This window comes from Falco cherrug, unplaced genomic scaffold, assembly GCF_023634085.1.
Source record: "Falco cherrug isolate bFalChe1 unplaced genomic scaffold, bFalChe1.pri scaffold_35, whole genome shotgun sequence".
NCBI lineage: Eukaryota > Metazoa > Chordata > Aves > Falconiformes > Falconidae > Falco > Falco cherrug.
Genome location: NW_026599480.1, coordinates 1,599,992 through 1,622,785, shown reverse-complemented (window position 1 = coordinate 1,622,785; position 22,794 = coordinate 1,599,992). Strand labels below are relative to the sequence as shown.

Here is a 22,794-nt window from a genome sequence, read left to right as displayed (position 1 = left end):
GTTAGTTGGTGTAGTATTTTATACATTGATTTTAACAGGAACTGACATTTATGCAGAAGACATATGGGAAGAACCTATTGCCGAACACTAAAACCATTCACATTTTAAAAAAAAAGTGAAACTGAGATCTAAGTGAAGGCAGTTAGCCACTGAAACAACTTCTAAAAGAAGTAGAACATCTGTCCCCTTTGCTTTTGCATCAAAACTGGATTCATTTCTAGGTGGCGTATTCAGGTCTAAATTCAGCCCGAGTTACAGGTCTCTGAACTACAGCGCAGAGAACCCCTCCACAGGCAGCATTCTCAAACGAGAAATAAATGCACGTATGATTTTGTTACATATACAAACACATAACATTAGGCATTATATGTTGGCGATGTGGTAATGTGATGGCTATTTAACAATGATCCTTCCTCATCGGGAGAAACAGGATTTCTCTTGTTTGGAGATAGACGCAGCTTTGAGGCCAACCCATTTCTTCAGCCAGCTTACATTTTTCTGGACTCTTCAACTTCAGCCATGGCAATTAATCTAAAAAGTAAGCATCGTATCTTTCCCTTTTCACCTACGCAAATACGATTTTTAAAAAACACAGAAACAACCAAAGGAAAGCGAAGCCAGGTACCGTTAATGATATTCACAGAGGAGGAATGTCTCACTTAGTCCTCGGAGCAGACTAGGGGACAGAAACAGCAACCAATCGTTACCAGTATTTATCCTAGCTAGCGCTAGCCAAGTGGGAGGGCCTCATTCTGTACGAGTACTTGGTGATACCGAGGGTCTGCTAAAGGGAATTTTTGCTTCCTCCTTTCATCCAGTTCAGTCACCATAATTCAGAAAAACCTGCTCAGCTGTTTTTCTTTCTCAGCATTTGTGATTTTTGACGCCATCCCTATAATAAACTGTGCAGTGATGGATCGGCTGCAGTACCCGCTTTTTCCGCTAGATGGCAGCAGCGCTCCAGCCAAACGGAGGGCCCCGTCCCACCCACGGGCAGCGCGTGCGCAGAACGGGCCCGGCGCCTCGGGGCGGGGCTCCCGGCCGCGCACGCGGCCCCGCGAGGCGGGTTCGTGGCTTGGGCGGCAGCAGCGCGGGTGTCGCGCTCACCCTGTGTCGTGACAGTCAGCCCCTGGGCCGGAGCAGCCGAGGGGAAGAGGCCTCTGGACTCGCTTCCCAGTGAAACGGGGCTCTTGTGTTTTTCCTTTGTACCCAGGTTCATCCGGAATTGCACGTTGACAGATCAAGGGGAGCTGAACTGAAGGTCAGCCGAGATGTTACTTTTGTACATACGCCTTGTGCTGGCGAGTCGGGCTGCTGACTGCGGAGGGATAACTTTCGTACTTGCCGAGGGCCCACGATTCTCCGTGTGCCCGCCGCTTCCGAGTGCTGCGCTGCGGCTCGGGCAACGGCCGGGGAGGAATTGCTGGTGCCGCGTGGTTACGCAGCCGGGCCTGCTGGGCGCTTAAAGCAGCGCGTCCCGTCGGGCAGTATCACTTTCGTAGATTGTAAAGGAGCCTGAGGTGCAAACCCATTTACATTTCCGTACGGCGGTGTACTTGTCAGAGAGCTCAGTCGCACTGGCGGAGCTGGCACGGGGTTCCCTCGGGACTCCAGACTTGACTGTCTCGTTGAAAGGCTCCAGAGCCTGCTTGGGAAGCCACTTGGCAAGGCACAGCTTTGCCGAGAATTTTGTACTTGAATTCCGACTGTAATGCCAATGCCACGTCTTAGCCTTTCTCCAGCAGTTATAAAAGCAGAATGAGCGTTAAGAATCTGATTACCTTTTAACTAAATTCAAAACAAAGTTGCGGGATGAAGTGACTGGAAGTCCTGCAAGTCTGACTGGGTGTTACTGCCGTGCATGTTATCCGCCTGTCTACCGATCGTTCCTGCCTCGTGTTCTGCTGTGGTAATTCCTCTGGGTAATGCGTTGGGCTCTGAATGTAGTGCATCCTGCCTTCCTCCTGACCCCCCGAGATGTTATCGGTCTTTGCCTTCCTCACGTTTCACAGGGCGTGGGAAGGCCGGGGAGACGGGAAGCCTCGGCTGTTGTGTGCAGAAAAGCTGTCAGCCTTCTAAGAGAGCATGTAGCCAGCAAGCGCATCGTGGTGCTTCGGCACCGAGCCGATATGACAGACCTCAATGTTTTTTGTGAAAAGGGATCACAAGGAAATGTGCTGATGTTGAAGGGGGAGAGGTGGCAGGGGAAGAGGTAGGAGGCAGCTTTCAACCAATTTTAGGCTTAACTCCTGTGTTCCTGAGAATGGTTCTGGGCTTTGAGGGGTTTGCTTTTGGCTTTGTGCCTTAAGCGTGTCTACCTTTGAGGGTAACGCTTTCTTGGAAGTTGGAAACAGTCCTTCTGGGACACCAAACCAAACCCCGTACCTGGGAGGGCCGTTTAGCGTGCTGCACCGTGCGTTTTATTGCCTGTCGGTCACTTGACACTAGCTGTACGTGCTCTCCCCGTTTGGCACGTTCTTACCCTGCTGGCTGAAAGATTCTGTCTCTTCACTTCCTCGGCTTGCCACAGGCCATAACACTTGTGTGTTCATAGACCGCTTTCCTTGCTTGCTGCTTTCAGATTTGAGCATCGATGCCGTGGACGGAGCAGGAGAGCCTCAGCAGGACGTCGAGCACAAGCCGTTTAAACAACACTTGGATAAAGCTGCCAATTGTGTGACTCCAGAAGCAGAGAGACGCGGTAAGATGCTATTCTGCCATTCTTGGATGGATGCTCGCATAGTCTTTCCATCACCGTATGCCTGCTATGAGATTCATGGGAACAAGGGACGGCTGAATTCACAGCATTTTAAACACCACAAACTCTTGAAAAGTTTATAGGACACAAATGTATTACACTGGCAGATCAGACAAGCTCCTGTGTGTGTGTATATACATTATACTCGGTACTTTTGCGAGGCAAGTCTTTGCCTGGTCCCTCTGAAACTGGGACAAGGACTCACTGATGCATTTCAGGAGCAAAGCTGCTGAGTGAACGGGCTTTTCCTACTAGAAATCAAGCAGCTGCTCTGGCAAAACTTGACTTTGGTTGCATCTTTAAATCCTAGGAGGCTGAGAAACGGGACGAGCTGGTTAGAGGAAAGAGCCTCTCTCCAGGGAAGGCTCCGCTGACTTGACCCTTAAGCCTAAACTTGTGTCTTACTATGTTTGCTTTGTGTGTGTTAATGCATACCTGATTAACAGATTTCAGTTGATTTATCAGTTACAAGTTGGAGTAAGTGGTCCTTGGCTACATAAACCTCTCCTCTGTATTTTTGGACATGTTATGGCTTACTGTTGTACTTCAATACAAACCGGGAACGATTCTGGTAGTGTTGCAGTCTAACGGTAATACTGCAAGACTTTGTCTTTCTAAAACGTGCGGTCCTTGTTATCTGTTCTGGGAGATAGTGTATTTTGTGTATTGGTGTTGCCTTCACAGGCGCGTGGTGACCTGGCTCAGGAACGGCACGGCGGCCGACCCCTGGCCGCGCGGTCCATCAGCTCGCAGACACCAATGTGGTGGATGGCAAATGGCGTTTATTGCTGAACGACGTGACACTATATAGCCTAGGTTTACAGTGTCACTTCCGTCTGCTGACATCATAAGCTACAAGCTGTTGGCTACCTGGAGGGGGGCCCTGTGTTTCCGTACAGCGCGAGATCTTCCAGCCGCCAGGCCCTACCTGGCAACATTTCCCCTCTCCCTATGTTTAACTAAACAGGCTAAAATAGTAAAAATATTTCTAAAAAAGAGTACAAAGATAAGGCACACTGAGCAGTTGGCACTTGGGAAACGACTGGGGGTAATGGAGTGTAGCTTGGGATACCTGGGGAGAGCCAGGGAGAATCGGGGGAAATACTGATCAAGTACATTTTTAAGGCAGTTGTTGGTGTTCTACAAACATGATGTTGACCTTTTCTAGCCGGCTCTGGACAAAGGACGCGAGCCTGTTTAATATACAGGGTCCGAAGATCAGTGTCAGCAGGATCATTGCAATCGGCCCTACCAAGGTGGGTATCAGGGTGGCTAGCCACGGTGATTGGTTAAACCATGATTCAAACCACCCCTGTTGGGCTTCCCTGTCTCTTTTTCTTTGAGCCAATCTCTCTCTCAATTTGGCCATCGAGTCTCTAACCACTCCAGTGTGGTCAGCATAGAAGCAACATTCCTCTTTCAGGGCGGCACAGAGGCCTCCTTGTTGCATAAACAGGAGGTCTAATCCCCGTCTGTTCTGCAAAACAACCCCTGATAGCGAGGAGAGGGATTGCTCCAAAAAGGTCATGGATTTCTCGATTTTTTTGTAGGTCTTCATCGATGGCGGCTTGCAGTTGAGACAGGCCTCGTTGCTGGGTCACCAGGGAGGTCACTCCCGTGGCCGTGCCGGCTGCTCCCAAACCAAGCAGCGTCGCTACTGTTACAGCTGTCAGCACTTCTCTTTTTTGAAGCCTGCTATTGGCTTCTCCCCAGTAGCGGTACATTTCTTCTTCTGGATGGTATAGGATCCTGGGAACAATCAGAATTTGTACACAGAAGTCAGCAGAATCGTCAAAAATTTTGAGGGACACACAGGGGGCTACTCCTGATCGATGGCAGATCCACATTCCGGGTGCGGACGGGATCGCCAATTACGGGTCTTGTCAACCGCAACGGTTCTTGCGCAGACAGCACTATCCCAGCTTGCTAGGGTGGCATTACCGATACATACACCCAGGCCCCTGACTTGGTTCAAGGTAACTCCTTTCCGTGGTGTGTCCCACCTACACTGGGTTGGACTGCTGTCTGATGAGTAGTCGAAGGAAGCATCGAGGGCAATGCCCTCGTAGAAGGGGGGATAGACGTCATAACATAACCAACAGGAATTCATGAGATCCGGGTTTGACTGATTCAGTGACCGAAAGGTGGCATCTAACGCGCTAAAAAAGGGCTTGTCGGGTAAATGGTGAGAGTTCATGTTAGGTTGGCTTGAGGGAACTACCTGCTTGGTTGGTAAGGGATCGGCTGGGGCGGGCATGGCAGTCTGAAAGCTTTCTTTTCTTTGCTGGTTATCGCTTTTGATCACGACATTGGGGCCAATCGCTGTTCCGCTTTTTACTTCCTGTTTTTTAATAAAAACAGTCCCCCCCTATCTGTGCCGGGTAGCCAGTATCTAACGCCCCAAGTTTTGTTGATGGTCCATCCCAGGTCGTTTTCATTGGTTACTTTTAAGAAAATATATTGGCAGTCACATTTCCCGCGGGATACTGTCCCTCCCAACCCGTTTGGTCTCCTAGGGGTGCAGCTTGTTGGCCCCCAACCGGTCTTAAGAAACGGGTCTGGTTTCGCTACCTTCCAGCCAGACGCGATGGTTTCACAGCCCCAGCGAGAACAGTAATACTGGTAAGGGACGTTGCAGTAAGATCTGCCGGGGTTAGAGCTGGGACACATATAATACATTGTAGTGTTCAAACAGGGGGGTGAGAGGATGAGGTCACAGAGATATACTTGGAAACTAGGGGGCCCCGGGGTAACAATCTTTCGTAGTATCTTCTGGTCCTCCCATCTCGCCAGTACCCATTCCCACGGCTGATGTTCATACAAGCTGCTAGACGGCGTTATGAACCCCAAGATTGAGATCACACAAAAACATCGCAGCCCTGCCCTGCGGGGGCTGTTCCGCCGTTATCTGGACTTTGCCGGTGCAGAGCCCTCGGATGCGGACAGGCCGCTTGCCGACTCGTCGTCTTCTCTTGTCACCAGGGTATACGGGTTACGGGGGTGTCCGATGATCCGGTCCTGCAGACAAAAACTCACAGTTTTCATTAGTTTTATTCCGAAGGTCTGGCTTGATAGACTTAAGTGGACACCATTTGATTCTGTTATCTTTTCTGACCGCAGCATACCCTCGCCCTGTCAGAACTAATTCCCCCCCTTGTTCCCACTCTCCTAGCTCATTTCTGATCATAATGTACGGACCTTCTTCTAGCGCTGGAGTGGCCCAGTGCTTCTGGGCAGGGCGATTCACCTCGTCTCCCCTGGGGAGCTGGTTTAGAGCTAATAGGACTGTCGCTAATAAGCGTGCCTGGTCCCCTGAGGGAATGGCGTTGGTAAAACCTGGTTTTGCTAATACCTCTAATTGAGATTTCAGAGTTTGATCTGCCCGCTCGACTATGGCTTGTCCTGTACTATTATATGGGATGCCGTGTATCAGAGTAATACCCCATTTCAGGGCGAATGCCTGGACTGATTTAGACACAAAATTTGGACCGTTGTCCGTTTTGATCTGATTAGGGATGCCAAGCCACGCCATGGCTGTTAGCCAATGTTGGATGGTTGCCTTAGCGTCGGTTTTAAGGTGTTGTGTCGCTACGATCACCCGGCTATATGTGTCTACGGTTACTGCTAGCCATGCTCGAGGTTTTAGCAATTGGCAGAGCGTAAAATCTGTCTGCCACACCTCGGAGGCTTTAAGACCTCTGGGGTTGACTCCGCTAGACCACAATGGTGCTTTTTGGCAGTGGGGACATGTAGCTACTATATGTTTTGTGTCAGTGGCCGAGATCCCACATCTCTTTGCTAACGCTTTAGCTCCAATGTGGAGGGACTCATGTAACTGGCGGGCATCTCTCGGTGTCCACAGCCCTTTTGCAGCGGCATCTGCTTTGTCGTTGCCGATTTGGAAGAACCCTTTGATTGGGTTATGGCTGTTGACGTGGATAACTGATATAGTGCCCTTTTGGGAAAAAAGTGCTTCTTCCAGCATCAGAGCTATTGTGGATGTTGACACGCCAGGCCCCGACATGGCTAAGCAAAGCTTGGCCACAAACATTGAATCAGTTACTATGTTGAGATGTTCTGTCGGGAACAGTCCGCACGCCAGCGATACAGCTGCTGCTTCCAGCTGTTGGACGGAGATCGCATGATCGGTCATTTTGACACAGTGCCATTCTCCTCCCGACTGCCATACTGCTGCCGCGGTTGAGGTCACTGAGGATGCGTCTGTGAAGACCGTTGGTCCCTGTTGGGGCCGGTCCATGATTTTCCATGGGAGGTCGATGTTGACAATAGCTAGCACTTGAGTCCAGGGGGGCTTTGTGGCATACCGGACTTCGCCCCCAAATCCGGCGAGGGCTATAGCTAGATATTCTGACATTGCCACTGATTGTGCTGGGAGCTGTTTGCGGAAGGGCAGGTATATTCTGGCTGGCTCAATGCCCAGATGCCTTAGGGCGAGTTTTTTGCTTTTCGTGATGAGGTTACCGAGGCACTCGGCTTCCGGAGAGAAAGCGCGTGACGTTTTCCCCAGGACTACCCATTGTATTGGCTGAGCTTTTTCAGGAGGGCCTTGGGCCAGCGCTCCGACTCCCCCCCCTTCCGTGAAATGCACATACAGATCGAGTGGTATAGCTGGGTTCCACCTGGCGAGCGTGTTTGATGACGCCTGTTGTTCGATAAAGTCGAGAGAGCTTATTGCCTCTGTCGTCAGAGCTTTTTGTTCCCATGGGTGTTTCCCTTTCAAAAGCTCGTACAGGGGGGCCGTGATTTCGGGAGGGATCAGGACAACATTGCGGAGCCATTGCAAAGACCCCACTAACTGTTGCATATTGTGGAGTGTTTTAACGTTTCGACGGATTTTTATTTGAGGGGGTGTTATATAAGAACTTGTGATCCCCATTCCCAGGAAACTGACACAGGGTCTGCTTTTAATTTTTGCACTTGCGATTTCAAACCTGTTTGTCTTGAGGGTTTCTGAAATTATTGTCACCAGGTGGTCTACCTGATTGCCTGATGGTGCGGCAATCAGGATATCATCCATATATTGAATGATAGTCGCGGTCGGGTCACTGCGCCGAACCGGTGCCGGTGCCCGATCCACTGTGATTTGACAGATAGTGGGTGAATTTGTCATTCCTTGGGGCAGCACTTTCCACTGGAAGCACAAGTTGGGGCGTTGGCTGTTTGGGAACACTGCAGAAAAAGCAAACCGCTCCTTGTCCGCCTCATGCAGAGGTATTGAGAAAAAACAGTCTTTAATATCAAGGACAGCACAAGGTTGTCCCTCCGGAATCATGGAGTTCATGGGCAACAGTGTTTGAACAGGACCCATTGGCTGGATTTTTTTGTTTACCTCACGCAGGTCGTGGAGGAGACGAAACCCCTCGCCTGCTCGTTTGGGTATTACAAAGACTGGGGTGTTCCGTGGGCTAGTGGAAGGCTCTATATGGCCTCATTGTAGTTCGCGGTCAACTAACTCGAGAAGGGCATCCATTCGAGGCTTTGGCAGGGGCCGCTGCTCGACCCACACTGGGTCGGATGATTTCCATGTCAGTCTGATCGGCGGGAGTGGGTGTGCGGCAGTGGCCCTTCCTGTAAATTTGTCACTCTGGCTTTTAATAAGGCTCGGGCGTCCCTTCCCAACAGGGGTGGGACTCCTGACATGACGTATGAGAAGAGGGTAATGGTCTTTTCTGGTCCCTTTTCTGTGTGAAGCGTGATTGCTACCAAGTGAGCACTCTTCCGAGCTCGGGTTAATCCCCCGATTCCGCCCACCATGGGGGCGTCTTCCAATTTCCAACGTGGGGGCCAGCTCGTTTCAGGGATAACTGTAACATCTGCTCCGGTATCAATCAAAAAGGGGATGCTGATGGTGGTACCATTTAGGGAATTATGGAGGGAACAAATCCCCCATACCACTGGCGGGTTGTCACACCTTACTGCCAGGGCCACCCAGGGGTCTCGTCCCCACCGGGCGGTCCCTGCTGTCCCTGGGACGGAGGCCAGGTTTGTGGGGTCGTTGGCTGGGCCATAAGGTTGTTTGCTTCCCTCGGGGGCAACGGGTTCGGGAGTGACCCCCCCTGTCTGGGGTTGGTGTAATGGGGCCGCCTGACATCCCAAGTGGGAGAGGGCTGTGTGTGGCCCGGGGGCCCCCTCCCCTTCCCGTTTCCCTGCTTTTTAAGCCTGCATTCCTTCGCGAAGTGCCCTCTCTTTCCACAGGCCCAACGCGGTCCTTTAGATCGGTTTTGCAGGGGGAGCGCCGTTGGCGGGTCTCCCGATTGGGGGCAATAGATCATCGCGTGGCCTGGTTGGCCACATTTGGGGCATATCATCACGCTAGCCAGTGCACGAACGGCCACTTGGATTGGGGCCAGGTGTTCCTCGCTCACGACATGTTTGATCATGTCCGCGAGACTTGACCCAGGTGGCAGCGATCGCAGGATTGCCTTGTTTTTTAGATTAGACTGTTGCCGCAAACAGTCTGCGACAAGTGGGCCTTTTGCCTCTGGGGGCAGGGCCGAGGAATCGACTGCTGCTTGGAGGCGATCTACAAACTGTGTAAAGCTCTCACTTTTTTTTTGTTTTATTGTGGACCGTGGCGATGGCTTGGCAATAACTCCAGAGGCTGTGCGAATGGCTTCTCTAGCTGCACGAGTGGTTGCCATAACTTCATGGGCCCGCTGGCCCTGGGCTTGCGCTTGGGGGGTAATCATTGTTGGGTCTGTACCCATCAACCGCTGTAGGCTGGAGCCGTGTAGCGGATGATCCGCTCCGGTTACTCGGGCTAACTGCCTCGCACAGTTCTCCTCCCATTCCTGTTTAAACACAACCATCCCTGCCCCATCAAAAATCAACCTACAAGTCTGTTTTATATCGAACGGGAGCAAATCATCCCCCCCAAAAACCCCATCTACGAGGGCGGAGACCATGGCAGAACTGAGTCCTTTGTCCGCGATTGCTTTAACAATCGCTTGTATATCCTTAGGGCTTAAGGGGGAATGGACCCTCTGGCCCCCGTCCGTCGCTAGTGCGTCCGGGGGGGCCCAATCGGCGCACGCAATTTGTATTTTTCTCCAATCAGCGAGAGGAATTTCTGTCCCCTTACGTCTTCCTTTCCCCGTGAGTGGTGATAATTTGGTCTTTGTATTTGCAAGCCAAGTCTCCCACGCAGAGTCTGAGTCGGAGTCAGAGCCCGACTGACCGCGCACTGCCGGGCGCTGGTGGTATGTGGTCGGGCTTCGGCCCCTCCCTTGTCTTGCGTAATCGGGCGGGTCTTTCCCTTTTTGCCCGCCCCGCCTCCCGCTTGGGGCGGCGCCTGCCTTATAAGGGCAGTTCTGGGGAGGGTCATTCTGATTGGCTCTCTGCCCCTCGCTCCTGATCTTTTCCCTTTTTTGGTCATGCCAATCACTCTTTTCCCTCCCATTCCCCTCCCCCTCCCCGCGGTGAGCGCCTGTTAGCGCTGGCGCTCCCCCCTGCTCCCGCCGGGGGCGGTCTCGCCCCGCCCTTCTTCTGGCTGCTCGGCGCCACCTTGGGGCGCACAGGGCGGTGGTTCAGCCCGTGTATTTTCGGCCTCGGCTTTCGCCTCAGCGCCCCTGGCCTCTGCAGCCAGCTTGGCCCAAAAGGAGTCCGCCGAGGGTCCTGTGGGCGAGTTGGAGACGGAAGAGTCGTTTGGACGCTGAGTGGGCGCGTCACCGTTCTGTCGGCTTTGAGGGTCGGCGGCACCCTCCTCAGCCGGGGGGCGTGAGGTCTGCGTAGCCGCCCCGATTCCCACCCGCGGGGTGGTTGACAGACAATCCCTGGCAGCCTTCCAGGTCTCCTGCTCGTGTCTTAACTTTTTTGAGAGCCTGGACGACTTTCCCCCACGCTTTCAGATTTTTCCCGCTACCAGTAGACATCGTTTCGTCGCATAAAGCGCGGGAACATTTGTCCCACACATCTGGGTGGAGTATATCCACCGGCTGGTCAATGACCCCAAGCTCCAAAAGTCTCGCAACTGCAAGAGTAAAATCTTTGGGCTTACAGTCAATACCCCACTGCTTATGCAGCTGTAATCCGACCTTCGCAAGAGCTTCCATCCTCGGTTGGTCCGGGAGCGTCCTCCCCGCCGGGCTGGTCCTGCCGCTCCAGCCGCCGTTCACCCGACTCCAGGTGATTGATCCCGGGTTTCGGCACCACTTGTTGCCTTCACAGGCGCGCGGTGACCTGGCTCAGGAACGGCACAGTGGCCGACCCCTGGCCGCGCGGTCCATCAGCTCGCAGACACCAATGTGGTGGGTGGCAAATGGCGTTTATTGCGGAGCGGCGCGGCACTTTATAGCCTGGGTTTACAGTGTCACTTCCGTCTGCTGACATCATAAGCTACAAGCTGTTGGCTACCCGGAGGGGGGCCCTGTGTTTCCGTACAGCGCGAGATCTTCCAGCCGCCAGGCCCTACCTAGCAACATCTTGGCATGAACTAAACTTGCTGATTTGTTGTAACTCAGATTTAGCTTTTCTGTTCTTAAAGCTGAGAGGCTAAACTAAGCCAAGAGCTGAACAGTGGGTGGGTACGAGACCTTCTCCTGGTGTCACAGAAGTGAGGTGATAGCGTTCTTACTGTTGTGTCACTTAGCAGCCTTTCTGTATTCAGAGGCTGTGGCGTGACAAATGTAATGTCTGGGGTCAAACCCCGCTTTTTTGTACCCAATTCTCTGTTTCCACATATGGGCCTCCTGCCTTACTTGCGTTGCCAGCCTCCACTGGGATTACTCGGTCTGAACCGGTTGCTCTCACTCCTTATATTATCAAGGGAGAGGAAGAGAAACTTGCAGGGAGCAAACAGCCTCATCCAGGAGAGGCATTTTGAAAGCGATCAAATTGCATTGCATGCAACGAGCAATTTCTTCTGCTGTCTGGAAAAAGGATATGGCTGGTTTGATTTCCACCACGTGTGTGGCAAGTTAGATTGGAAGTGTCCACCCACCTTTGTGAAACTCTTATCAGTTTCTGTTAGTAGCACTTGATGTTCAGTCAGTTCTTTAAATGGCAACTATAGCAGTATTGTCTGGTAAAGGGAAAATCCACACAGACGTGGTTACCGCCGGGCTTGCTTTAGTCACGACTCAGAGCTGGGCCACCCCCCCAGTGGGTGACAGAGAGCCAAGGGATACAGCGTAGGTTATATACGCTTACCAGATCATTAGTCAATGTCTGAAGTTTTTAGGAGTTTCTTTTGGTCCTGTCGGTTCTGTGAATCCATCACCTGACTCTGTCCCAGTTGATTCACCTGCTCGGTTCCAGTCTGCCTCGGTTCCAAGCTCCTCCTTGGATCGTGATCTTCTTTCTGCCTGCTTTAACTCACACGCTCCTTCAAGCGCGCTTAGTCTTTGAAAGAGCAGTTCCTATTCACATGCACCAATTTTTCCAAAACCGCCTGCGTTTCTGAAAGCACCTGTGTCCACAGATTGTTCATCTGTTGCTTCTCTGTTCTCCCACTGATTAACTGGGCTGGGTTTTAAACCAGCCTTGGATTAGGGCTATGCTAGGGACGGGGACTGGTTCTGCCACTTAGCTGCTTCGGCACTTTAAATTTCTTAGTTAAAAATACATTTTATTTAACATTAACCTTAAATTTAGTAAAGCATACCTAAATATTATGGAGTAGTATGTGGAGGCTTTTCCTGACCATAGTTACATTCAAATAGTTAATAGCTTAATGATTTCTATGGTAGGTTGCATTCCGTGCTGGGATGTCATCTCATTAATTTCCATGGATGGCGATAGAGGATTGAATTTTTTTTATTTTTATTTTTATTTACTGTTTCATTTCCTTTTAACATGGACCGAGTTTTCCAGCGTCATGTGTCATATCTGCATGCAAGTCGAGGACCATGTTAACAGCACGAAACTTTGCATGTGGGGTTTTATGTACTGTGGTTTCTTTATAGTATCTAAGCTGTGTGCAGTACCTCTGGGTGCTCTCTGAGACGACTCGACAGGCGGCTACCGATTACATTCAGAAAGCTGTTACTAGTTGCTGTATCTTGGAAGACTCCGTGTGTTGTACAGGTGGTGTTCTTCAAATGGCAGGAACCACGGCTTTGACAAAGCGTAGGAATTACTAAGCTGCATTCTTCCTGACGCTATCTCTTAGTGTAATTACAGGATCAAAACCCATACTGGTTGAATTCTTAGTTGTACTCTCACCTTGTTTGAATGTTGTAAGCTGTAGAAAGTAAGTCTCATACAGTGGTTTAAGAATGGGTATATTTTTCTAAAATTTTTTATTTGCTTGATCATAACTACCATAAGGTGAGGTTAACAATTGATTTTCATGCATATTTCATACTTCCTCATTAAAATCTCTTTTTTTCTGTGGCTAATACAGATGTCTTACATACTCACTTCTGTCCGCCTGTTACACCTCCCAATCTCAACAAAGAGGGTCCCGATAACATTTTGTCCCCTCAGCGGTGTCTGACTTATCACCTGCCCTGGCCTTAGTTATCCAAGAATCCACCTTTTCGAGGCTCGTAAGAGGGTAGTGCGGCGGTGCCTAGACAGTGAGCCTTAGAGGGCTTCTGTGATCCAGCAGACTTGGTCCTGTCCTTCAGGATTTGTGAGTGGAACAGCCTGGTTTTAAGGGGCCTCTTCCAATAAGAACCCATGTTTCTGGAAATTATAGACATGCAGTTCCTTGGCTCGCTTATTCCGAACTCCAAAGTTTACAGACCTTTTGTATTTGCTTTTGGAAAACAAAGGTCCTGTTGGAGTTTTCTGGAGGCATGTCTTGCCCTTTGGCAGGTTTCAGCTGTCACCAGCTCTCATCTCCTCTGTTAAGAGTCCCTCTGCAGCCTTCTGCATTTAAGAACATATTTGTGCCCCAGCTGTACGGTGGCCGCGCATTCAACACACAGGTGGCACAGACACTTGCAGAATCGTAAAGTCGTGACAAAGATAGAAATTCCTTGGAGATTTCTAGTAAGCCAGTGGTTGATGTGTGTGCATTGTCAGCATCGTTGTACTGGAGAGCTGAGTGTCAGTTTTCCGCTTGGGAGATTCCCGCTGTGATCTAGTTTCACAGCAATATGTAACTGTGTTCCCTACATACCTTAGGACAGGATTACGCGCTATGCGCTGCTGTCTGCTATTTAAAATGTTGTTTGTCTGACAGGTCCTGTATCGGTCGCAATTTGCTGTTTGGGTCTGCTTTAGACAAAGTTTTAACGAAGCCTTTTGTGCAAGTAACATCTGATCGGCGCTCCGGCAAGGCTTACAGGTGGCTGGTTCTTTCTGTGGAGGGCGTTCTTCAGATGGCAAACGCTACTCTGCTTCTTGATCTTATTTTGCAGCTCAGCAGGCCCTGTGCATTCTTTCAGGTGAGCTTCGGGTGCAGGATGCGCAGATTCTGACACAAAATCATTTCCTTCACGTGTAGAACAGTTTCTGTGCGTAGAGCAGAAGTACAAGGTGGTGTTTCTAGACGTGCCTTGTCACTATGAATCCTCTTTTGTCTTAGAACTGGGGAAAGAAGAAGAAAAGGTGTTTGATCCAAATGCTTTGGATGCCGATCGCTGTGAAAGCTGTTACGGGGCAGAGTCAGAGGACATTCGGTAACCTTTACATCTTCTTAGTGCTTGAATCGGTACAGTCAATGTGGCATACGTGTTGGAGGTTTTTTTCCAAAATGTCTGTGAAGGTCCGTGCAGTGAAATCCTCCTGGGCACCTGTTCAGAGAATGGTGAGAGCTGTTGTGTTATCGTACGCCTGTGCTGCGCTCACGATTGTTAAGAGCGTGCACAGTTAGGTTGTCTGTTTTGTCTGTGTGCCTGTTTAAGGGCAGTAGCACAAAGATTGTATCTTAGCAAACAGAACCTTTTCTGGGATTACTTGGTGTCCAGAGGGGAGCTGTGTAAATTATTTCACTGTTCTGTGAGCTGTCTCGGAATAAAACCCAGTTACGGCTTTGCCTTCTCGTTTCTGCTGCAGGCTTTGCATCCTCATGGGAGCAAAGACCAGACACCCATCACTCAGACAAATGACGGGTGTCATTCGGTGTTTCTCATTCCTTCTACCTGCAAATTTGTGTAAGAATGGATTCGTGATAGTCCACAGGTTCTGGGCTATCCTTTGCTATTGTTGTCTCTGTAGTAATTTAGTTTGTCACATCTGTCATGTTGCATCCTTCCCCAGAGGTGTTTCCATCTTGAGGGATTCATAATTCCAGCCTTCAACTTTTTGTTTTGTCCAGCACAACATGGAACAGAGACAGACAATTGTTTTTTCTGGTGAGCGTGACAGAGACTCTGGTGAGTCCAGAGGTAGAAGAGCAATGAAGAAAGTTTGCCATTAACCTTGCCTCCGATGTTGGCAGTCTTTCCCTAAAAACGGAGGGAGGGAGGAATGGAAACAGGTAGATGCTTTGCTCACATGGGGAAGTTCCAAGCTGCTCAGAACTGTGGGAGACTTCCCACAGAAACAAATGTCATTTCTGCGGCAAATTTATTTGCCAAGGATGGACTTGGCTGTCTGAATGGACAGCTAAAGCCCTCTTCAGAATTAAGCGCTGCATTAAAACAGCTTGCGTCCTCGTGCCAAAATCTCAAAAAGTACATCAGGAAGCTCAAGCTCCTTCAGGAGCATTAGACCACCTTTCAGTGTCCAGTTCCTGAAGTTTGCCGCTTTGAAACAAAATCCACCAGGGATTTGAGTCCTGAGCTGGAGTGTCTCTTTGTCGCTGTAAAGATGATGTTTGTGCTCTTGCAGGTGCTGCAATACTTGTGACGATGTCAGAGAAGCATACAGGCGACGAGGCTGGGCCTTCGAGAACCCGGATAGCGTAGAGCAGTGCAAGAGGGAGGGATTTAGCCAGAAAATGGAAGAGCAGAAGAACGAGGGCTGCCGAGCGTACGGTTTCCTGGAGGTCAACAAGGTGAGAGATGGGTTTTGCCGTGAGCCTGTTGCATGGTGGTGATGAGCGTCAGAAGGCACAGTCGGGGCACTCTGCTCTTTTTTCCAGCTTTAGGTGTTCACAGGACTGTAATAACCCCTGGGCTCAGCGAGGTACTTGTGCCTGTAGGGGGGTTCAGTAGGAGGGTCAGGAAAAGGGTGGGAAGGGGCTGATTCCCTGTTTCATGAGGTGGGCTGGCTGGAGAAGCTTAGCTTTTTCTACCATCTAGCTAGTGAGTCTTTTTACCGAGGTTTCTGGAGGGGGAGAGGCAGCTTCTTTGAGGTGAGGTTGTCCATCCTGCCCTTCTAGTCTCACAACAGAGACCACCGGTGGGTGCTGGAGATAACAGTAACCAACAACTCGTCAGCAGAGGTGCTGGGGGGAGTGAAATGTTCCCTTCTTTAGAAAACCAGTGGAAGCAAGACTATTGGAGTTGTCAAGGTTGAAGATGCTTAAAGAGATGTTGTTTGCAACTGGAGTATGAAAAGGTAGTACAAGATACGCCAGATGACCACGTAACTACCCTGTCATTTGGCAGGTTACCGAGCTCAAAACACTGGGATGTGCAGGTTACGTACCCAAGTACATTCTAGCAGTCAGGCCCAGGGTAATTTTTTTTTACTACTTTATTTCAAAATCTGGAGGTTTTTTTACATCTTTGTGTACTATTCCTGGAGACAACATTCTTTATTTCTGAAAACCAAAACCAAAACCAAACACACCCCGCCCTTTCGCTCATGAAGCCAGACATCGTGTTTTGAGCATCATCATGGGTGCTGAACCATTACAGGACCCTTTGCCACAAAGTGTGGTGAGCAGGAGAGATTCAAAGGGGAGTGCTGTGGGTAGCAAGGGTCCAAGGGTGGGCGGGCGTCACTAGGGAAATTTCTGGGGGCCATTGTTAGGCACTTGCACTTTTGCACATCTCCATTCTCATCAGGTCCGCAGTTAACATACGCGACAGGTTTGCACGGACATTCAGAGGTGTAATGTAGCGTGTGAGCTTGATGCATTGAAATCTTCCAGGGGAGGGTGTGTATGATCGCTAGCGGGTGTCAGGGAGGACTGACACCTCATATCCATATCCTTTTCATGTTCAAGGTTAAAACTTTAATAACCTTTGTCTTTTGGGGGATTTTGGAGTGTGGGGGTTTTTTTGGTGGTAGGTTTAGTGCTTTATTTTTGAACACGGCTTGTTTTCATGGGTGCAGACATAGGACCGCTGTTGTTTATTGTATTAAGGGTTTTCTTACCCTGCCTGCTCACCCTCCCAGTTACTTCCTCCACTCCGTTTCTGTGATACCTTGTGATACCTTTTGATATTTCCCACAGCAGCAGTTAGTTCCCTCCCAGTAGACTTGATTCCTTCTTCTCATTTTTATGTCCGCTAAAATACTCTGCATAGAACAGTTGTTGTCAACATCGGTATGTGATGATGGCTTTCCACATGACTGCCTGTGAGGAAGAGGGGAAATTCATCTCTTTTTTTAGGACAATATTTGCTGGTATTGTCACCCATGACAATGAGTTGCTTATTGTCTATCTTATTTAAACTAAAATTTTAAAATCCAACCGCCGGTATGTCTGCTTTGTTTATGTAGATTCAGGCTTTTTAATGAAAGATGACTGTCTCCTGCAGGTAGCTGGAAATTTCCACTTTGCACCGGCAAAAAGTTTGAGCAGTCTCATGTACACGGTAAAGTATTTTCTTTTCCTGCTTATTGTGACCTTTAGCTTCCAAGTGTTTCAGACCATTTCCTTTGAACATCTTTGCATTGCTATCTGTGGTAACAGCAGCACTGCTTCAGGGGGGAGGACACTGGTGAAATTTTGTTAGAGATGTTTAGAACTGTATCGGGAACGAACAGAAAAGTGTTTTCTGAAGGTGCTGCCACATGGGTCTGGGAGAACATGGAGGAGAATGTGTCTGGGCAGTCTCTTGGCCTCACTTGTTCTACAAAACTTTGCTGCCCTGCTGTAAACAACCTCAGGTACGGTGTTGGGTCCAGGACCTGAATATCAGCATCTCTGGAAGGGATGTTTTGGAGAAAAGCTCTTGAGAATTTCAAGGCAATTCAGAACTTTCAGAGTAAAATTTCAGTCGTGAAGGACTTTGACTTCCTCAAGTATATATAAATACACCGTGGCTGGAATGACAGTGGTAGTTTACAGAATCATAGAATGGTTTGTGCTGGAAGGGACCTTTAAAGGTGCCCTAGTCCAGCCCCCCTGCATGAAGCAGGGGCATCTTCAACTAGACCGATTTAAAGAATCATTCACCAATATTCGAGTGAGTGGAGGTTATCTTTAGTCTTTATTGGGGATCGCTCCACCAAAGTCGTGCACCCCAAGGGGGTTTTTCAGTCCCCTCTTTATACAAGCAACTCAGACCTATTCATTAACTTTCTGGGAAATCGTTTACATATTCATTACAATGCCAGGAACTTATTTACATAAGCTAGTGACCATGATTTAAGTCCTTGTCTTTGCCACCTTTCATAAACAACAGGAACTTGGGACCAGACAGCCTTTTTAAAGATGACAAATCCAAGGACTTAGCAATTAGTACATCCGTCGTGTTAGCAATAAGGGTCCTTGGACGTTTCCCAGCTTTTAGATAAACATAATTACATCACCCTTTAGATAACTGGCACATCATTCACCGTTCATTCCCCCCTTTTCTAGTAACTTTTGCAAATTCTTTTGCAACTACAAAAAATCATTATGCCTTATGATCATTCTTCGACAGCACCAAACAGAGCATTGAAGTAATACACATATTCCTAAAACTATTACAATAAGTATTATAATAAAAGCATATTTTAACCATTCCAAATTGGGTAACCAGAAGTCAGTTTGTCCCATATAACTTTAAAACTCCACGATAAATAATCTTTAGTAATTTCATGCAGGATCTGCACCTTGTTCCATATCTCATGGATGTCTGTTTAATCATTCCATCCATCAGATTGGGAACAAGTATTTTGCCCTGGGTTTCCAGGACATGCTCCTCCTGTCTTGTTCGAGCTTTCCAATGACAGTTATTATCACTTTTCATAAATATTGTGGTGGTTAGGCTTAATAATATTTGTAAATCAAATCTGGGACCTAACTCATATATTTTATTATCAAATAGGCAATATCCTCCGCCGTAGTCTGGCTTTTTCCAAAAGTCTGGCCAGGTAGTCCATTTGTCATCGAGATAATTCCAGTTTTGGGAGGCCACCCCATACAGGGGTGTTATCAAGCCTCCTTTAGGAAGAGAGGTACGTATCCAGCATTCCTTAGCTTTCGTAGCATTAACAATCATTTGCAATGTTTGAAGACTGGTATTGTTTACCCATGCTTCAGTTTCTAATATTTCTACAACAGTTACAATTAAGATCAGAATAACTTTACACAAATGTCCCTGATCCTTTTTGACAGTCCATTGTGTCTCCGGAGATATCTTTACCATCTAAAGAACCGTAGTCCCGTGGGTCCTGCCGGGGTGACAGCCCATGATTTCTCAGGAGCCTTCTTTATCCAAGAGTAGTGAATCCAGGCTGGTTATTCTCTTATCTTGACGGCAGTGAAGGTTGTCAGCAGCACCTTCCCACTTTTCTTCCAAAGGTTTCCCTGAAAATGTCTTTATATACACATAGTCACCAGATTTAAAGGAACGGACTGGTTGATCCAACCCTCTGGCCCTTGTTCCCAATACTTGTTTATTTATAACTTTTAATTCTCCCTGGAGGGTCTTCGCATATTCACACAAATATCCCTCCCCTAACTGCCTTAAATCTTCCCTGGCAAATTGTAACGGGTACGGTCTCCCATACAATACTTCAAAAGGGTTCAAATTCTCCTTTGTTCTCGGTTTAGTTCGTATTCTTAATAATGCCAAGGGAAGAGACTGTGGCCAAGTTAGATTTGTCTCTTGTCCTATTTTCACTATCCGTTGTTTAATTAAATGGTTTATTTTTCCACTTGCTTGAGGCCTGTAAGGGGTGTGTAATTGCCAATCTATTCCCAGTACCGTACTCACTCGTATTATTTTGGCACAAAAATGTGAGCCTCTATCAGAAGAGATTGTTGCTGGAACCCCAAAGTGGGGGATGATTTCATTTAACAATCCCTTCGTTACCTCTCTTGTTTTATTTGTTCGACAAGGGAAAGTTTCTGGCCAACCTGAAAACGTATCGGTCACAACGAATAAATACCGGTACCCCCCTTTTCTTGGGAGTTCGGAAAAATCAACTTGCCACTGTTGTCCTGGATAATTTCCTCTACTAATGTTCCCTAGTTTTATTCTGTTTGCTACATTGGGATTATTACACTGTTTTATGACAGTATATAAGTTTCGCCCTATCAGTTTCTGATTTAGACTTTTATATAACATACCAGCTCCCCAGTGAGTCGTCTTATGTTCTGTTAGGGCTGTGGTCCATATTAAATTGGATGGCACCACTATACGGCCATCTGCCAAATAAGCCCACTTATTTAATTTTATTTTACCATTCATCTCCTGAATTAGCTTTAGGTCTCCTTTAGAATAGTTTGGCTCCTCATCTGTACTTAGAGTTTGGATTTTACCGTCTGGTATTAAGGATAGTTCCTCCTTTCCTACTTTCTCTGCTGCTCATCTAGCCTCATGGTCGGCCAGCTGGTTTCCAGTTTCCAAATCAGTGCCTCAATGGGCCATCTTATGTTCTTCCTTCCTGGATGACCCTCTTATAACAGCGGGGGCCATTCCTCACATCAAGGTCTGGCATGGCACATGTTCCCACCGCTCAACGCCTACTGGGTTGCAGCCAACAGCGGAGCTCAAGATTCTTCTTGGTGGCAAACACAGAGGCCAACCCAGTCTTGCCCTTGACTATGGTAGGAGGCACCTGACCAACCTTATTCCTTGTACTTCGTTGTCAATGCAGAGTTTCATCTGCACATCCCATAACAAGTCGCTGCCATGGCAAAACACACAGATTTACATTAGTAGATCTACTACAGAGTGTATTTTATCTCAGTTTTTGTGCCAATACCTCCCACAGCCCTGCTGACCGAGGGATATTGTTTTACCTGAACTAGGCAGGCCTTCCCTTATCATTTTTACTGTAACAGGGAAAGCATTTTTTTTTGCCTTACCTGGAATTTATTTCCAGATTTACCTGGTTAAAGATTTCTTTTACTTCACGGAGGTCCTCTTTTCCACTTTTCTGTTGAATTAAAGATAAGCTCAAGATTTCAATCACTTGATCATTTTAAACTTTTGGTTTCATTTCTCCTTTTTTAAATGTCTAGATGTTCTAATAAATCTCATCCCAACAAAGATTTTGGTGAATTTGGCATTCTTCTTTGTTTTCTTAGTTTGTACTTTAAGGTTTCCGGATGTTTTCCTGGTGGCCAGCTGCTCCCACAACTGTAACAAATTCCTTTCACTGAAGTTTAACATCAAATAAGTTGTTTTTGTATTCACTAAAAATTCCACCTCATTTTTTTCTAAATCACTATTATCTAGTAACAATCAACTTGAACCTTTACCTAGTCCTCTTAGATCATCCTGATAAGTCTTTCACAACCAACTTTCAAACATCTAAATTTCCCCATCAAAGACTCACCTTCACTCTCCTCAGACCCGCTGCCTGCCCTAGAGGGGCCATTACCGGTCCCGTTGTACTGCAAATGCTGCAGCAATTGGGGGTGACACCGTCAGGTCCTTCTGCTCAATCGTCAGCAACAGCAACCCCCTCCTCCCCACCATCAGAAGGGTTCGGGGCAGGAGATGCTCTTCCTGCTCTGCAGGTTACACAAGCCTGCCTCTGCAGCAGCACTTCTGTTTTAACTCTTTCTGACCCTGAATGCAAATCTGCTCCTTGTTGCTTTAAGTCTGCGTTCTTACATACCACGCCTTCGCAGGCAAACAGCAAACACCCTGCCATGCGTCCCGCAGGGCTCAGCCGCACCTTCGAGGGGCGACGGGGCTTTGTACAGACTCACCCCGATACTTTAACACTTTCACAAGGTCTTTGATTCTCCACCCCACTGCCCCGCCGCCCCGCCTCAGGTTTTACATACATCAGTACAAGTTTTTATCTTACAACGTGTTTCATTCTGGTTGCTCCACAGAAGGAACCACAACCTGAGCTTTTTAACACAAAAATTTCAACAAGAACATCTTTCTAGTTGAGGTCTCAGGGGTTTTTTCCTATCCTTTTCTAGAGCCATAATCAAAGATCAGGTGATGTTAATCCCACACTCTTTCTAGTGCTAGTACCATAGGATCCCGAGGGGGTACTAATCCACAGTCCTTTTGCCACTCGGGTTTGTCCCGGAGGACGAAGAACATGTCTGCATACGATACTTCGTCCCATTTTCCTTCTCTTCTCAGAAACATTAATTGCAGGAGAGTGTTATAATCTAACGTTCCTCCCTCCTGAGGCCATTTCGCATCACTCCCCAATTTATACAAAGGCCACCACTGATTACAATATTTAATCAATTTCCTTCTATTTTCGGTACCACCCTGTCCTACAATATCACTCCAATGTTTTAATATACAACCCAAGGGCGATTTTTCACAGGGCTTACTCCTTCCATTTCCCATTTGGCAATTTTAATTACTTTGTTTTTCTCCGGCCGCCGTAGCCACCCAAGGTCGGAAACGTGGGTAGAGCTCCTTACTCGTTTCTCACTCAAACGCGCGTCTCAAGCACTCTTGCACTCGCACTCAGTCAAAATAATTAAGCTATACACGGAAAATCAAAATGCGCATCTCAATCACACCATTCACACTCTCCGGGCAGCCCGCAGTCACACAAGCAGTATGTTATACGGTACCGTGCACTTATGTACAACTTTTAGGAACACTGACAGTTCACAAAGTATGCATTTCAATGAACAATTGCCAAAAACCAAACAACAAACAAAACCCCAAATTTTTCCTGGTCTTAAGCAGAGTGTTAAGTTTTCCGCTATTTGCCTAGAATTACCAGAATATTATTATTTTTCAACATACCTTTCATAACTCCGAGTTTTGAACATGTAACAAGACAAGGCATAGAACAAACAAGACACAGAGCGCTATTTCAGTTGTTACATTCTAGGAATTCCCCAATTCTTAAGACAACCTAAA

The 22,794-nt window shown here is 48.1% G+C and overlaps 1 protein-coding gene across 7 annotated transcripts; it reads left to right on the top strand.

The window, feature by feature from the left end:
• Positions 1 to 1,079: 1,079 nt before the first annotated feature.
• Positions 1,080 to 21,003, top strand: LOC129735131 (endoplasmic reticulum-Golgi intermediate compartment protein 3-like). Of its 7 annotated transcripts, none has more exons than XR_008730587.1 (5): positions 1,080 to 1,261; positions 2,013 to 2,212; positions 2,582 to 2,701; positions 14,253 to 14,474; positions 15,500 to 16,720. XR_008730587.1 is itself a non-coding variant. In XM_055700492.1 (5 exons), the coding sequence occupies exons 1-5, from the start codon at positions 1,862 to 1,864 to the stop codon at positions 17,518 to 17,520; spliced, it is 639 nt and encodes a 212-aa protein (XP_055556467.1). In that variant the 5' UTR covers positions 1,288 to 1,861; the 3' UTR covers positions 17,521 to 21,003. The 7 variants fall into 7 exon arrangements, 1 of the variants encoding a protein (XP_055556467.1); XM_055700492.1 differs by lacking the exons at positions 1,080 to 1,261; positions 2,013 to 2,212 and adding exons at positions 1,288 to 1,922; positions 17,323 to 21,003 and having other exon boundaries at positions 14,253 to 14,346; positions 15,500 to 15,665; XR_008730588.1 differs by lacking the exon at positions 2,013 to 2,212 and having other exon boundaries at positions 1,083 to 1,261.
• Positions 21,004 to 22,794: the final 1,791 nt, after the last annotated feature.

Excerpts from the sequence above, each read along its gene's own strand:
- LOC129735131 (XM_055700492.1), top strand. The coding sequence starts at position 1,862 with ATGTTATCCGCCTGTCTACCGATCGTTCCTGCCTCGTGTTCTGCTGTG. Across the intron at positions 2,702-14,252 it reads TCCAGAAGCAGAGAGACGCG|AACTGGGGAAAGAAGAAGAA; the intron begins GTAAGATGCTAT and ends CTTTTGTCTTAG. Across the intron at positions 14,347-15,499 it reads GCAGAGTCAGAGGACATTCG|GTGCTGCAATACTTGTGACG; the intron begins GTAACCTTTACA and ends GTGCTCTTGCAG.